General features: G+C 36.3%; 3 protein-coding genes and 1 pseudogene across 6 annotated transcripts; 2 read left to right on the top strand and 2 right to left on the bottom strand.

Annotated features, from left to right (window-relative positions):
* The first annotated feature begins 249 nt into the window (after nt 1–249).
* On the top strand, nt 250–5,666 carry LOC103495726 (probable pre-mRNA-splicing factor ATP-dependent RNA helicase DEAH5). Of its 2 annotated transcripts, XM_051084779.1 has the most exons (3): nt 250–975; nt 1,006–3,769; nt 5,114–5,666. In XM_051084779.1, exons 1-3 carry the CDS (start codon nt 492–494, stop codon nt 5,505–5,507), a joined length of 3,642 nt encoding a protein of 1,213 aa, XP_050940736.1. In that variant the 5' UTR covers nt 250–491; the 3' UTR covers nt 5,508–5,666. The 2 variants fall into 2 exon arrangements, with proteins under 2 accessions (XP_050940736.1, XP_008455589.1); XM_008457367.3 differs by having other exon boundaries at nt 250–3,769.
* A 904-nt stretch (nt 5,667–6,570) lies between these two features.
* On the bottom strand, nt 6,571–10,978 carry LOC103495717 (superoxide dismutase [Cu-Zn]). Of its 2 annotated transcripts, XM_008457352.3 has the most exons (8): nt 10,815–10,978; nt 9,384–9,515; nt 9,194–9,295; nt 8,998–9,093; nt 8,227–8,258; nt 8,062–8,137; nt 7,272–7,325; nt 6,571–6,758 (listed from the first exon to the last, which is right to left on the bottom strand). In XM_008457352.3, the coding sequence occupies exons 2-8, from the start codon at nt 9,457–9,459 to the stop codon at nt 6,736–6,738; spliced, it is 459 nt and encodes a 152-aa protein (XP_008455574.1). In that variant the 5' UTR covers nt 9,460–9,515; nt 10,815–10,978; the 3' UTR covers nt 6,571–6,735. The 2 variants fall into 2 exon arrangements, with proteins under 2 accessions (XP_008455574.1, XP_008455578.1); XM_008457356.3 differs by lacking the exon at nt 7,272–7,325.
* A 1,008-nt stretch (nt 10,979–11,986) lies between these two features.
* LOC103495705 (pentatricopeptide repeat-containing protein At1g06270) lies at nt 11,987–13,648 on the top strand. 2 transcript variants are annotated; one of them, XM_008457335.3, is made up of 2 exons: nt 11,987–12,215; nt 12,445–13,648. In XM_008457335.3, exon 2 carries the CDS (start codon nt 12,523–12,525, stop codon nt 13,552–13,554), a length of 1,032 nt encoding a protein of 343 aa, XP_008455557.2. In that variant the 5' UTR covers nt 11,987–12,215; nt 12,445–12,522; the 3' UTR covers nt 13,555–13,648. The 2 variants fall into 2 exon arrangements, with proteins under 2 accessions (XP_008455557.2, XP_008455565.2); XM_008457343.3 differs by having other exon boundaries at nt 11,998–12,215; nt 12,467–13,648.
* A 368-nt stretch (nt 13,649–14,016) lies between these two features.
* Nucleotides 14,017–14,832, bottom strand: LOC107991273 (KDEL-tailed cysteine endopeptidase CEP1-like; annotated as a pseudogene).
* Nucleotides 14,833–15,407: the final 575 nt, after the last annotated feature.

Below are 15,407 nucleotides of genomic sequence, written 5' to 3'. Positions count from 1 at the left end.
ATTAATGGACCAAAACACATGTAGTTTTAGGATTGGTAATGATTGATTAAAAAAAAAAAAAGAAATTTTAAAAACTTAGTTTTGTGAAATTATTTAAAAATATTTCTAAGACTTTAATTTTTTCAAAATAATTTATATTTTAAATTAAAATCCAAATACATCATTAAAAATATAAAATATAATTATTCCCAAATTTGCTTCTTGGTACTTGCTAAGGTTTTGAGGGGTAATCCTTTTTCGACTTGGAAAAAACATAAAAACAAACAAGGAATAAATAAAATGAAAGAAGTAGAAACCCTAGGATTCAATTTTTGACTCTTTGTTCATTGTCGTTCCCCTCTCCTTTCTCCGTTTGCGCGTCGATCACTCCCCATGGCAGAAGAAAGGTTTCCGAATCCCCGTTTTTGATTCATTTTTTCTCTATTCATCCGTTGCGCTGTTGGCACCGCCTCTCTTTCAATCCTTTCAGTTTCTTTTGCTGTTTCTCGACGATGGTTGCTTCCATGGCTAACGGCGACGATGGATTGAAGAAGCTCGAGTACTTATCTCTCGTCTCCAAGGTATGTTCTGAACTCGAAACTCATTTAGGGTTCGGAGATAAAGTTCTTGCTGAGTTCATTACCGAGATGGGCCGGAGCTGTGAGACAGTGGATGAGTTCGATGCCAAATTGAAAGAGAATGGCGCCGAGATGCCCGATTACTTTGTTCGCTCGCTTTTGAGGATTATTCACCTGATTCTTCCCCCGCAGAAGGGTGACAGTGAGAAGGAGTTGAAGAAGGAGAAGGAATCAGATGGGAAGAAGGGAAAGTTTCGAGCCCTGGCAATTGGGGATGATAGGGAGAGGGCTAAGGAGCTTGAAAAGGAAATTGAGTTGGAGGCTCACCAGAAGCATGGGAACAGAGACGTAGAAGATGATCGATATAGGGACAGGGCAGGGGACAGAGGAAGAGACAGAGACAGAGACAGAGACAGAGGTAGGGATAGACATAAGGATAGAGATGTAGACAGAGACAGAGATAGGTACCGGGATCGGGATCGGGATCGGGATTGGGATCGAGATAAGGATAGAGATAGACGCAGGGATAGATATGAAAGGGATGAGAGACACGGTGGCAGGGATCGTGATGATGATGGCGGCGATGATGATTATCGTAGAAGTGGAAGGCAAAGGGATCGGAATAGGAGAAATGGGTATGAAGAAAATGAGAGTCACAGAGGGGATGTAGATGATGGTAATGGAAATTGGAGAGGTGACAGAAATGGGAGACACCAACCAGTCAGTCACGAACCTGAATTATACACGGTCTACAAGGGTAGAGTTTCCAGAGTGATGGACACGGGCTGCTTTGTCCAACTGAATGATTTCAGAGGCAAGGAGGGTTTGGTTCATGTTTCTCAGATTGCTACTAGAAGAATTAGCAATGCCAAGGATGTTGTTAAGCGGGATCAAGAGGTCTATGTCAAGGTCATTTCAGTTTCAGGGCAAAAGTTGAGCCTTTCTATGCGGGATGTGGATCAGCATTCTGGTAAGGATTTACTTCCTTTAAAGAAAAAAGATGCCGATGATGGTCCTAGAATGAATCCTTCAGATACGAAGGATGATGGTCCAGTGGTTAGGACGGGCCTTTCTGGAATTAAGATTGTGGAAGATGATGTTACTGTCCCTTCACGTAGGCCTTTGAAGAGAATGAGTTCACCCGAGAGATGGGAAGCTAAACAACTGATTGCTTCTGGGGTTTTAAGTGTAAGTGAATATCCTTCTTATGATGATGAGGGAGATGGGCTATTATACCAAGAAGAGGGTGCTGAAGAAGAGCTTGAGATTGAGTTGAATGAAGACGAGCCTGCATTTCTGCAAGGTCAGAGCAGATACTCAATTGATATGTCGCCAGTGAAGATATTCAAAAATCCAGAAGGATCTCTGAGTCGGGCAGCTGCACTTCAATCTGCACTCATTAAGGAGCGTAGAGAAGTTCGTGAGCAACAGCAACGGACAATGCTCGATTCAATTCCAAAGGATCTTAATCGACCTTGGGAAGATCCTATGCCAGAGACTGGTGAGAGGCATCTTGCACAAGAGCTTAGGGGTGTTGGCTTGTCAGCCTATGACATGCCTGAATGGAAGAAGGATGCCTATGGAAAGGATATTAGTTTTGGGCAGAAGTCGAAGCTCTCTATCCAAGAACAGAGGCAGAGCTTACCCATTTACAAGTTGAAGAAAGAACTTGTTCAGGCCGTCCATGATAATCAGGTACTTGTTGTCATTGGTGAGACTGGTTCAGGTAAGACAACCCAGGTAACTCAATATCTTGCTGAAGCTGGATACACAACATCTGGTAAGATTGGGTGTACTCAACCACGTAGGGTGGCTGCAATGTCTGTTGCAAAGAGGGTTGCCGAAGAGTTTGGATGCCGTTTAGGAGAGGAAGTTGGATATGCAATTCGTTTTGAGGATTGTACTGGACCTGATACTGTAATCAAGTATATGACCGATGGTATGCTTCTTAGGGAGATTTTGATTGATGATAACTTGTCTCAGTACTCGGTAATTATGCTTGATGAAGCTCATGAGAGAACAATCTTCACTGATGTTCTTTTTGGGTTGCTGAAGCAACTTGTGAAAAGGAGACCTGACCTTCGACTGATTGTCACATCTGCTACTTTAGATGCCGAAAAATTTTCAGGATATTTCTTTAATTGTAATATTTTTACAATTCCTGGGAGAACTTTCCCTGTGGAGATTCTCTATACTAAGCAGCCCGAAACTGATTATCTGGATGCCGCTTTAATCACTGTCTTGCAGATCCACTTAACAGAGCCTGAAGGTGACGTCCTTCTTTTCTTGACTGGGCAGGAGGAGATTGATTTTGCGTGTCAGTCCCTATATGAGAGAATGAAAGGACTCGGTAAAAATGTTCCCGAGTTAATTATTCTACCTGTCTATAGTGCATTGCCCAGTGAAATGCAGTCCAGAATTTTTGAACCTGCCCCTCCTGGTAAGAGGAAAGTTGTTGTGGCAACTAACATTGCTGAGGCTTCACTGACAATAGATGGGATCTTTTATGTTATCGATCCTGGGTTTGCTAAACAGAATGTATATAACCCAAAGCAAGGACTTGATTCTCTTGTTATTACACCAATCTCACAAGCATCTGCCAAACAACGTGCGGGGCGTGCTGGCCGAACAGGACCTGGAAAATGTTATCGCCTCTATACTGAGAGTGCTTATCGTAATGAGATGTCTCCTACAACAATACCAGAAATTCAGAGAATTAATCTTGGTCATACTACACTTACTATGAAAGCAATGGGGATAAATGATCTTCTGTCATTTGATTTTATGGATCCACCTTCACCCCAAGCTTTAATTTCAGCAATGGAGCAACTTTACAGTCTAGGAGCACTTGATGAAGAAGGACTGCTGACTAAGTTGGGTAGAAAAATGGCTGAATTTCCTTTAGATCCACCTTTGTCAAAGATGCTTCTAGCTAGTGTGGATCTTGGATGCAGTGATGAGATTTTGACCATAATTGCTATGATTCAGACTGGAAATATCTTTTACAGGCCAAGGGAAAAACAAGCCCAGGCTGATCAGAAAAGGGCAAAGTTTTTCCAGCCAGAGGGAGATCATCTGACTTTGCTTGCAGTTTATGAGGCTTGGAAAGCCAAAAACTTTTCTGGTCCCTGGTGTTTTGAGAACTTTGTTCAGTCTCGATCCTTGAGGAGAGCCCAGGATGTGAGGAAACAACTTCTTTCAATCATGGACAAGTATGATCTTCTAGCATCCTCTTAAATCTTTGTTTAATGTTTAATTATTGTCTTCAGCTGCAGTTGTTTATTGTTGTCTTGTCTTGATGCACACCACTATTTTGTTTAAACAAACAATTTGCTTGTATGGAGTAGATATGGTTTCTCTATTGTGGATGTGATGCTCAGTGGCACAGTAGTTTCTTTATTGTATGGTGGGGAATTTGGTTTGGGAGGAATAACAGGATCAGAGAGATCATGTCTGTGGGCAGGTTAGGTTTAATGCTTTCTTTGTGGGCATTGGTTTCACGAACTTTTTGTGATTATGGGCTATGTCTTGTTTATTAGAATGGAGTCCTCTTCAGTAGTTTAGGTTTGGACCCCCTTTAGTTGGCCTTGTACTGCAGTCTTGGTTGCTAAAAGCGAAAAGAACAGACAGTTGACATGTAGGAACGATATCTAAGACAAAAACAAAAAATTCTGATCAAAATTAGGCTGAAACAGATGTAGGTGTGTTCTTGTTAAAGAATTTGGAAAATGTAACTGAATAGATTTTTTGAGTTGCATGATTATGTTTGAACTCAGAAAGTTGAGTTTAAAATGATTTTGAGGCTTATGTGCCGGTGACAGACTTTACTTCTGTTGCCTTGATAATTCAGATGGGCCTGAATTTAGATGGGCAGGATGAACTTTCTCGATTTAAGGTGGTTGCCTTGATGATTCAAGCTCTTGCTTGGTGCTCGATACTTTTAATGCCTGTTGTAGAAACTAAAGTTTCTGTTTATGAATTTTGTTGGATCATAAGGTTTGTAGTTGTTCGTATATTAGTAGTGGATGCTGTATTGCTCAATCTTATTCTTTCCGTGGAGGACTCTTATGAGAGATATGTCCTGTAGTCGTACATCAGTGAAGTCTTTGTCCAGACTTTATTTGTTCTTTTGGTGGCATACATATGTGCCTAGGATCCTTATCCTGACCATACCCCTCTAAATTGTGAATCTGTTGATGTTGAATATGAAGAGAACTTCCTGAAGGGGATCATATATGCCCTGATCGGGGTACAAATTTATTTTAAAAAACTGACTATACTTCTGTTCATTGGAACTGGCTTGTGAAATTTACTTTTAAGATTATTCGCTTTACCTTATACATAGAGATGCTAGTAGAGAGGAAATATGTATATGTTGCATTCTAGGAAATTTCTAGCTGGTGTTTTACTTTTATCTACTACTTATCGATCAGTTTTGCTTATCCATCAACCATCATCATTATATCTAGTGCTAACTACCATTCATTTCTTGTAACATTGTACTATTCGTATGAGTCTTCTTGTTTTCTAACTCACGCGTGTTTGCTTAATTTCAGGTACAAATTGGATGTGGTGAGTGCTGGCAAGAACTTCACACAGATAAGGAAGGCAATCACAGCAGGGTTCTTCTTCCATGCAGCCAGAAAGGATCCTCAAGAGGGTTATCGGACGCTAGTTGAGAACCAACCGGTATACATCCATCCGAGCAGTGCGTTATTCCAAAGACAACCCGACTGGGTCATATACCACGAGCTGGTCATGACAACAAAAGAATACATGCGTGAAGTAACAGTCATAGATCCTAAATGGCTCGTCGAATTAGCTCCAAGATTCTTCAAAGTTTCAGACCCTACAAAGATGAGTAAGCGAAAGCGACAAGAGCGGATTGAACCACTTTATGACAGATATCACGAACCAAACTCTTGGCGTTTGAGTAAGAGACGAGCTTAAGCTTCTTAATTAATTAATGTTTTGTTTTTTCCATGTGCCATATTTGCCTGACTGTGTAGGTTTCAAGGCTTACCATAAAATGTATATATCCTATTGTATAATCTCTTGAGGGTAAAGCCGTTAAATGATGCAAATATATATCAGGAAAGTTTTGTCTTCCTCCACTGCCTCTAGTTCAATGATTGATATGTTCATTGTGATTTGGTGGTTCTTTCTGCGACCACTCAGGACTTCAATTGATATAAGCTTTTTTTCCTCTCGATGGTTAACTTGTAAACTTGTTAAGATTTCTTGTTTTCAAATTTGTCTAACAATTCAAATATTCAAATGTGGTTAGGAAAGGTGAAAATCATGAGAAAAAAGAAAACAAGCACAGGCTGAATGGTTACTTTCTTTGGCTTAGAGCTTCAGACTAACATATTTCACCTGAGAGTTCGAAACCTAATCTTTTTAAAACTTTAACTTTGGTCTTTTTATTGGTTGTTTTAAACCTATGTTTCAACTTGTGTAAAACATAATGTTGTTTTAACATATCTATTAAATTATCTTTGAACAAATTGACAGGAAAACGATTAGGCAAATGAATTTAGAATCAATTGACCTGTCAAATGATCAGCAAATACTGAAATGTTGTTGAAGAGGTGTTGATAATATATTGAAAATACTATGTTAGGATCTTACCTAACAAGAATTATCTTAAGAACATAGGATGAACTCAAGAATGGTCATAAATGAAATATATGCTAAAATACTATAAGAACAAGTAACCCTAGCCTTTCAAGAGGGTTAGAGTCACTCAAATTTCCTTTACGATAAAATCCCACCGAAAAATACTTCACATCCTTCCCTAACCCCTCACCTTCTATTTATAACAAAAAGACCTTACCAACCTACTAAATATTCACTGAATATGCCCCCACCAAACACCCTGCTAATATTCTCCTAATAATTCTACTATTTCCATCGGCCTTACATATTGATCCTTTTATTGTGCAAGTCTATATTATGTGATAATATTGTTTTCTAAAATAAAAGAGAGAGAGGAAAGAAGTAAAGAATAAAGTAAATAAAAGATAAGATTAGATTTTTTCATGCTAATTTTATTTATTTCTGCTATAAGGCTTGAAGCCGTCTTATTTTAGATACAATATATATGTTCCAAAATAAAGCATTTTATACATCATACTTGTTCATCAATCATCACAGACCATGCAAGTCGAAGTGTACTTCACTCTTGCAGTCCAATAACGCCTGCAACAAACATATAATAACAGAGATTTACGTCAAGGAAAAATTTTAGCTACCTGTATTTGAGAACAGATCAATCCCAAGAGTGAAAAAAAATGTCCCAATCAATACATTCAGGGTGCTGAATCTGTTTGTGCAAGTTAAAGAATTGATATAAATTATAACGATAAACCCAGAGAGAAGTGTGTACATGTATAATAAGTAAAATACTTGTACAATTTGTCACATTACGTCATTATACATATATGACTGTTATTAGAACCGTACATTTGTCAGGAGAGTAAAATTTAAAACCTTGGTAAATTAACTAAAAGACATACACCTAATGATAGATAATTGCAAGTTCAATAATTTAACTGATATGAACTTGTACTATCAAATCTCAGACCTATTATCTAAAAAAGAAAGGTAGGGTTTGAACAAGTATGTTTTTTGTTTTTTTTAACTGCTTGGCTAGCATAGCATAATCCTTAGAAGCAATGTGAATGTGACGAATTAGTATGATTATGTACTTACCACAACCTATTCTCTCACCCGCATTGCCAGTGGTCAGGCTAAGTTCAGTTCCACCTGCAGCCAAGGTCAGATTATGCTTCAGATTTCTTTATTTGGTTATCCTGAATCTGATGGAATGCCATCCACTTGACAAGCAGAGACAAAAGGGGGTCATGAGGGCTATTGTTATTAGTTTATTCTTAGTTTCTTGTTCTTTCTCGGGGTTGTTTCTTGTTTAAGTTAAATAATTCTTTGTTCTTAGATTTTACCCTTCTTAGTTGTATTTTTACAGCTTTATTTAATAAGCTGTTAGTTAGTTCTTTGTTTTTGTCGAGAGCCTCTTTTCCCTTAGGTTGTTTATGTCAGCCTATATAAATGGCTGCTGGTTACAGTTACTTTATAATCATTCTGCATTTTGTGATAAAAAAAGTTCCCTTTGAGGGATTTTTGAATACATCAGGAGGTTTACAAGAAATTGAAGGGAAACAAATATTTCAAAGAGTGATACTTCCAGCACATAAAATAATCTATTGGTTTAAGATTTGAATAAACTTAATTATACAAATGTGAAGAATATGGATGTTCTGCACGTATGGAGAAAAAATGGGAAGAACCCCAAAAGAATATCACTGAATTCAAAGAAGATCAAATTAATACCAAGGCGAAAGTGAAGCATAGTTACAATTAATGCAATTGAGGTTAGTTTCTTTAGGTCAATCATTAAAATCTTTGCATGATAAGATTAGTTGCGATAGAGTTAAATGTGTATAATTCCTATTAGAAATATAGCAATGAAGATTTATAAAATTACCCCTGCCAAGATCATCAGGATCTGCATGGACAACAATAGACCTTCCAAGAACGGAATTTCGTCCAACAAGGGAAATCTGCATAACATAGAAAGAAGTAATGCTCACTAGTTGAGACTTCCAGTAGAGATGGCAAAGTATCAAACTAAACATAAAATTGTCCAAACCTGTTTGTCAATAATAGAGAAAGTAGCAGTACCTGTACCGTAAACGTAACAACATTTACAATCATGTCAAATTAATCCTCAAAAAGGAAAAGAAAAGAGTGCTTTAACATGGAATTCAGTGATATTTATTGAAATATTGTAATTGATGGGAGGATGGAGAGGGAAGCTGGATTCCTTCAAGGAATCCCATGTCCTGCATTTTGGAGGGATTGAATTTAGAGTCCACTTCCAGCTCATTGAAATTTAGACAAAATCACCTTTTTAATCCTTGAGTTTTGAAAAAGGTGTGCATTTAGTTTCTCAGTTTTCAAGATATACTTGTTTAGACTCCAAATTTTTCAGAACAAGTACATTTGATCTCTAAATTTCTTAAATGTACTTTTTTTAGTTTCTGAGTTTTTAAAGTTCAAAAGGCCCCCGCATAAATTTCTTATCATTATTTTATATTGGAAAAATAAATTTTAAGAAAGTTACTTTTCTCTAAAATTATTTCTGTACTTCAAAATGTCATGTGATATAATTAATATAAAATAATAATGGCAATACACTTAAAGGGACCTTTTAAACCTAATCTTAACAATTTAAGGATTAAAAAACTACATATTGAAAACTCGAGACCAAATACATCTGTTCCAAAAAGACTCAAGGAGTAAAAAAGCATGTTTTGAAAATTCAAGTATAAAAAACACACATTCTTCAAAACTCGAGGACCAAAAAGATAGTTACTTCAGGGAGAAAATGAAAAGCAATATGGAACAGCATTAAACAGACCATTATCACCGGCAACCACATTTCCAAGATCACCAACATGACGATTTTCATCATCTGGAGCACCATGGTCTTTGCCTTCAGGGTTGAAATGTGGCCCTGCGCAACCAATTTGCTTGCAAGTGGAGTTGTTATGTTCTAAAAGACACTCTGTACCTAACATTGAGAAACTAAGATGGTGCAACTCATGAGAATGTACCAGTTGATAAGCAACCATTGGTTGTGTCCCCAAGGGCATGGACATGGAAGCCATGGAGCCCTGCCTTAAGACCAGAAATATTTCCTGTAATTGTAGTTGGACCTGAAAAATACAAGGGCAAAATTGAAAACCACATAAAAGAAAACATAAAAGCAGTAAGCATTTAAATTTGAACACTGATTTGAGCTACCATTGCCATTTTGGCTAAAGAAGATGGTTCCACTGACTCCCTGATTGCTCTCAAGAACAGCTACAGCTTTCACCATTGTTTTGTGTTAACCAAACTCAAGTCCAATGAAGGTTATTAGGAGAACTGAAATAACTGGTAAAATGGGACACTGATCAATAAAGTAAACCAAGGAAATTTCACTTTCGAATATATTAATCAAAGAAGTAGTTAACAAACAATTCAAATGCTCAAAAGCAAAATGGAACTATATGAATGACTCAAAAAATAATTCCTCTTGACCAAATTTGAGAGAGAAAGATCAATGCTAACCTTCAACATCCTTAAATAAGTTTACACTTAGCTAAAACTAGGAGTTCAAATAACCCGACAACCCGAACAACACGGACTACCCAACCCAAATTGTAAGGTTTGGGTTGGATTGAATTTTTTATGTTTTTCAGAGTTAGGTTGGGGTGGGACTTCTTTATGTTTTTTTTCAACCCAACCCTTATTATGAAGTTTTTTCTGAAGTTTGTAATAGATACTTTGGGTGAGGTCGCAAGGATATTAACAAATAACACTTTTTGTTCTTGAAGTTTGGTTTAGATTGCATTTGTAATCTTGAATTTTCAAATTGAATGATTTTCCTGTAAAATTTGAAGAAGGTCTTGTAACATCAGAAATAGCTGTCCTCGCTTATACATATGATCTAACAAACACAAATACGAATACGAGATATTGATACGACACGATATAGACACAACGACACACCATATTCTAAAAATCTAGGACATAATGCACAAGGATACATTTATTAAATATACGGTTTTCAAAATATATATAATTTTTATACCAAAAGAAAATCAAGAGGAAATGAGTTAATGCACTTGTATACTTAAAAAAACTTAGCTGGATATATTTTACACTTCAAAGTTATTATTATTATCATACAAATATTTTTTTTAGTACAACAGGTGTTCTATGCCTGTTTAACACATATGTTATACTAACAAGTTTCTAATATGTGTCAAACAAATGTCAGACACTGTGTCACGTATCAGCTACGGAAAGTATCGCACTTCTTAGCACATGATCATCTATCTATTAAGTTCGGGACTTTGGTAGTATTCCCCATGCTTTTTGCTAAACAGTAAACAACAAGAAGCAAAAAAATTTTAACTAAAAAAACCAAGAACGTAAGCGTTACAACTAGCAGCTACCATCGAAACTGGAAAGTAGTGAAGCGCAACTTTTGGTATCTTTAAACTTCAACATGCCAAAACAAATTAAAAAATACACACAGACACAAACAGAGAAAAACAGAATTCAAACAAGAAATCGATAAGAACAATTCAGTTTCACCACAGAAATGGAGGATCCGGCTGGAAAAAGAACAAGTAAAATAAAAAAGAAACAGAGGAATTAGAGATGAAATGGGAGAGAACCATTTACCTAAAGGATCGGCCTCAATGCAGTTGAAAGAGGAGAGGAAGAGAAGAATGGGAGTGGAGCGAAATTTGTAAGGCATGGCCGAATGGAGCGAAAAAGCCAAGGGGTGATGGAAATAATCATAATTTTGAATCCACAAGACACCGCGTGTGCGACCTCGCGATTTTAATTCGACCGACCAACTAAATCCATAGGTCTTTTTTTTTTTAAAGAAAAAACAAGAAAAACAAATAATTCAATTTCATTGAGGGGAGAGAGTTTTAATTCTGATCCTTCCCTTACAAATATTTATATATTTTTTTAAAAAAAATTAAAACATTCGATAAGCATTCAAAAGAACGAATTTTTGTCAGTGAATACGATTTTTTCTTTTAATTGCTGTTTTAATAAAGGTAGTAGACTAGTTTATAATTAGTGTTGTTATTAGAGTTGGATAGTTTGTAAAGAAGTTTTTTCTTTCTTTTAGAAAAGATTCACCATCATTGTTTAATAAAAAAAATTAGAGATTAAAATAGACCATTTAAAAGGCAATAACCAAAATAATATGTAATTAAAAATATGGTCCATTTTCACCAGAAAATTAAGTTAAATTAGGGGAATCAAACTCCTCTTTCTTGGACTTGTTTATGAAGTTGAATTGCTGCGATCGAGAAGATGTGGAGAATGTAGAAGGAGTCTGGTTTTTTTATTTTTTTCTTTCTTTTCTTCTTTTTGTTTCTTTCAATTCAAATTCCAAAGCGTAGTAGAACGCGTCGTAGGAGTTCTCTTGTCTTCTTTTTTTTTGATATGACGAAAAAAACTTCTTTATAGGAACACGTAGAAGGAGTTTTTTATGTCTTCTCTCCCTCGTTGGCAAGATAAAATTGAACCCAAAATTTAATAACCAAAATACAATAAATTTGAGGACATTTTTTAAATAGTAAAATATTAAAACTATTTACGAAATATAATAAAATGGTTCAATTATGTATATAAAAAATTTTGCTATATTTTCTAAATATTTTCCTTTATTTTTTTTTTTTTATATTGGTAGTAGTTTCTTAAATTTTTAAAATTTTCTAAAAATTAGAATAATTTGACTTTTTTTTTTTGGAAAATAAGAAATAAAAACAAAATCAACTAAAAACACAAAAACTATGACATAAATTGGGTCACCTTTAAAGAGAGGTATATGAAATTCAATTGCTTGTTCTCTTTTAGTCTTAAACAAGAGAAGGTCTCTCCCATTTCTCCCTCGTCGGCTTAACTCCACTTCCCCACAGTTCAACAACGTGAAGCTCATGCAGTTCCATCGCCGACTGCAGCAGCCGTGTACTTCCGTCCGCCGGCCTGTGCAGTTCTGTCCGCCAGTCTGCGAATATCAGCTAGGCCGTTCTATTCGCAACTCTTCTTGACATCAAAGTGGTGAGTTTTTTGTGCTTTGTTTCCATCTCAATTTTTTTCCCACTTCTAATATTTTAGCTCTAAACAGTGGATTTGTTCTCCGTATTTCTCTTCTTGACTGAATCTCCAATTTCTATTTATTCCTCTTCTTTATTGCTTCTTTTGTTGCTACCATTTTTTGTGATTACTCTTTTATCATCTCCTAAGTAGGATCATACATAATGTTAAATCTATGTTCCATGATCTATAGATTTCCCGTGAACCATCCGCAGAGTGTTTCGATGAACAGTTATTTGCTACAAGATAAGAACCTCCTATTCTTACTAGCATGAATATTGGAAGAACAAAGACTTCTGCTTTTCTACTCAATTTCCATCACTTTTTGGAGCAATGTTCTTCTATCCACTCAATATCACCATCACAAACGCTTCAAGACAGCATTAAAGCTGCAGTTGAATCCAAGTCGTATAAGAAACTTCCCGGTCTGTTTCCTTCGTTGCAAGAAGCTTGCCATAACCCCAATCTTTTCTTGTTTCTCTCCACTTTTCCTCTTAATTTAAGAACACAAGTTGTGGATGAGATATTACAATCTTTAATATTTGTTAGACCTCGCTCAAAATCCCAATTTGTCCATGGCTCTCTGCTTTTCTACACTCTTCAAAGCCCTTCACCCTTTCCCCTCTCTCTTCCAGTCCTCCAGAGGATTCTCCACTCCGGTTGTGTCCCTTCCCCTCAGACCCATTTTCTACTTTCTTCTGCCTGGCTAAAACAACGTAGCCAGGCTAAGTCTGTTGCTAATATATTGATGGATATGCAGTCAATTGGTTACAAGCCTGACAGCAACATATGTAATTATCTTATATCCTCCCTTTGTTCCATTGGTGAATTAGCTGAGGCCTTTCAAGTTTTGAAAGGTATGGGAGGGGCAGGGTGTGTTCCTGATTTGGAGAGTTATGGTACCTTAATTCGTGCAGCAACAGCTGTTAGACGGACGGATAAGGCAGTAGAATTGCTAAAAGAAATGGTTGTAAAAGTTAAATTGATGCCAAGACAAAGAACGATTATTAACGTTGTGGCTGCGTTACGAGCAAACCGAGAGGTAAGGAGAGCTGTTGAGATCATTGAGCTGTTGGAGAGGGACAGTCACGATGTTGGATTTGAGAGCTATGAGCTTCTTGTTGAAGGTTGTCTAGAGTGTCGTGAGTATATTTTAGCGGGAAAGGTGATCATGGCGATGACAGACAGAGGGTTTATACCGTATATCAAGGTCAGGCAAAAGGTTGTTGAGGGGCTGTATGGCATTGGGGAACTGGAACTTGCTTCTGCGGTAAGACGCAGATTTGTAGAGTTGGGGTCTTAGATACTATAAATTTTTTTATATCTTATTCTCAAATATATATATGGAATCCAAATGACATGTGGAGAAGATTTAAAGAATAATTTTTCACGATAAATACTCCTTGAACATGTTTAAATTTTATTGTGCTTGAATCCTTCATTTCTTTTGACTTTTGTTGCTCATACATAATAACCTTTTACTGATTCTTATTGCATCATTGTATAATATAATTTAGTGGACATAAAAATCTGCATGGTAAACTTAATTTTTTCACCTTTGAAGATAGACAAGTTCAATTAACACCAGGAAATATGCTCAGTCTTTGATGGGTTAGCTAGCCATCATACCTATGCCACAAGTATCTTGCTTGTCAGTTGAATCACAGCTTCATTCTTATGTAATCTGATCCACCCCAGCCAGTGCCCCATGAATTCTTCACAAGCCAATAAGCTTTATTGCTAGCTTCCCCATACCCAACTATTGTCACTCCTGATTCAGTTGCTTTCCACAATTGCCTGAGAAGATTCCACCTGAATAGATTTGAAAATCGTTCCGCCCTGCATCGATTGCTATAGAAACTGGCTGTTTAGCAACTGTTGCTTTTAAGCTTTTCTCGTTGTTGATGGGTACTTTTTCATATCCACTTATTGACACAGACTGGTATTTTGCTTTTTGTTTGTTGCATGTAGATTCAGTTCCTTTGTATGGATATTCTGTTTGTAGTTAGTCCAGTTTTATTGATGAACTCAAATGCTTTGTACATGTAACCACCGCTATGAACTCAAATGCTTTGTATATGTAACCACCGCTATGAACTCTAATGCTTTGTATATGTAACCACCACTGCATTCCTGGTTCCCCGAGGTCACATCGCAGTCTACAAGCTTTTGTTCTGAAAGAGACATCAATTTCCCTGCTTTTATTTTGTTGATGCCTTCGACTGCTGCTACTGCATAGAATGCCTAACAGCTCCTTGTGTTGAAAATTCAAGATTGCTAAATTTTTCCAAATACGACAAAATGACTTACAAAGGATAGAGGGTAGGGTTTAGGGTACTTGTTAGGAAAAAAAAACTCATAAATCAGACGTAAAGAGAACATGTGTTCAACATATTTCTGATTAGTTGGATGAATGAGAGTATTACAAGTTTGTACCACATTGGCCTTGATTTTTTATCTGAGTAACTGCACCTTCCTTTCTCCAATCAACATTAGTAGGCAGATTAACCATATTTCCATATTTGAAGAATGTATTAGGAAGCAAAACGGTTTTAGACTCCAAGTAATTTGAACTCCTCATTTGTGAGATCTGCAAAGTTATTTTCGGTCAGAGTATACAAATGATTAAGAGAATTGAAATTGTCAATGTACCAAACATCTACCAGATAATTTGCTAAGAAGCATAAGTACTTGTTCGACACTTTAGTTTGGTTAACATGTTCGTGTTCGACACTTGATCGACATGTAACATACATTTGCTGGTGCAACAAATGTATTATACATACATAAATATTTTTTAAAAAGAATATTTTAATGAATGTGTTTTTGTCATGTCATGTCATAAATTTTTAAAATATAACATGTTGTCATATCTGTATCTATGTTTCTTAGGGTGTGTTTAGGAGTGATTTTTGGAGTAGTGGTTTTAGAAGAAAAAAAAATAGATATAATTGACTCTATCAAATTGATTTTTAAACAATAAAATTTTTGTTTGGAAGCAAATTCTTAAAATTGATTTTCAATAATTATGTTTTATACCAAAAGTGATTTTACGGCAAGGTGGTGATTCCTAGTTAATCACCTTTCCTTAATCACTAGAAGATGCTTCAAAAATCAATTTTGAGCGATTTTTTGTTTTTGTAAAATTACATTTTC

This window comes from Cucumis melo, chromosome 5, assembly GCF_025177605.1.
Source record: "Cucumis melo cultivar AY chromosome 5, USDA_Cmelo_AY_1.0, whole genome shotgun sequence".
NCBI classification, from domain to species: Eukaryota; Viridiplantae; Streptophyta; class Magnoliopsida; order Cucurbitales; family Cucurbitaceae; genus Cucumis; species Cucumis melo.
Note: the sequence above shows the minus strand (reverse complement) of the source record. Positions and strands in the feature narration are given on the sequence as shown.

Excerpts from the sequence above, each read along its gene's own strand:
- LOC103495726 (XM_008457367.3), top strand. The coding sequence starts at position 492 with ATGGTTGCTTCCATGGCTAACGGCGACGATGGATTGAAGAAGCTCGAG. Across the intron at positions 3,770-5,113 it reads CTTCTTTCAATCATGGACAA|GTACAAATTGGATGTGGTGA; the intron begins GTATGATCTTCT and ends GCTTAATTTCAG.
- LOC103495717 (XM_008457352.3), bottom strand. The coding sequence starts at position 9,459 with ATGGTGAAAGCTGTAGCTGTTCTTGAGAGCAATCAGGGAGTCAGTGGA. Across the intron at positions 9,296-9,383 it reads CTTTAGCCAAAATGGCAATG|GTCCAACTACAATTACAGGA; the intron begins GTAGCTCAAATC and ends TGTATTTTTCAG. Across the intron at positions 7,326-8,061 it reads TCCTGATGATCTTGGCAGGG|GTGGAACTGAACTTAGCCTG; the intron begins GTAATTTTATAA and ends CCTTGGCTGCAG.
- LOC103495705 (XM_008457335.3), top strand. The coding sequence starts at position 12,523 with ATGAATATTGGAAGAACAAAGACTTCTGCTTTTCTACTCAATTTCCAT.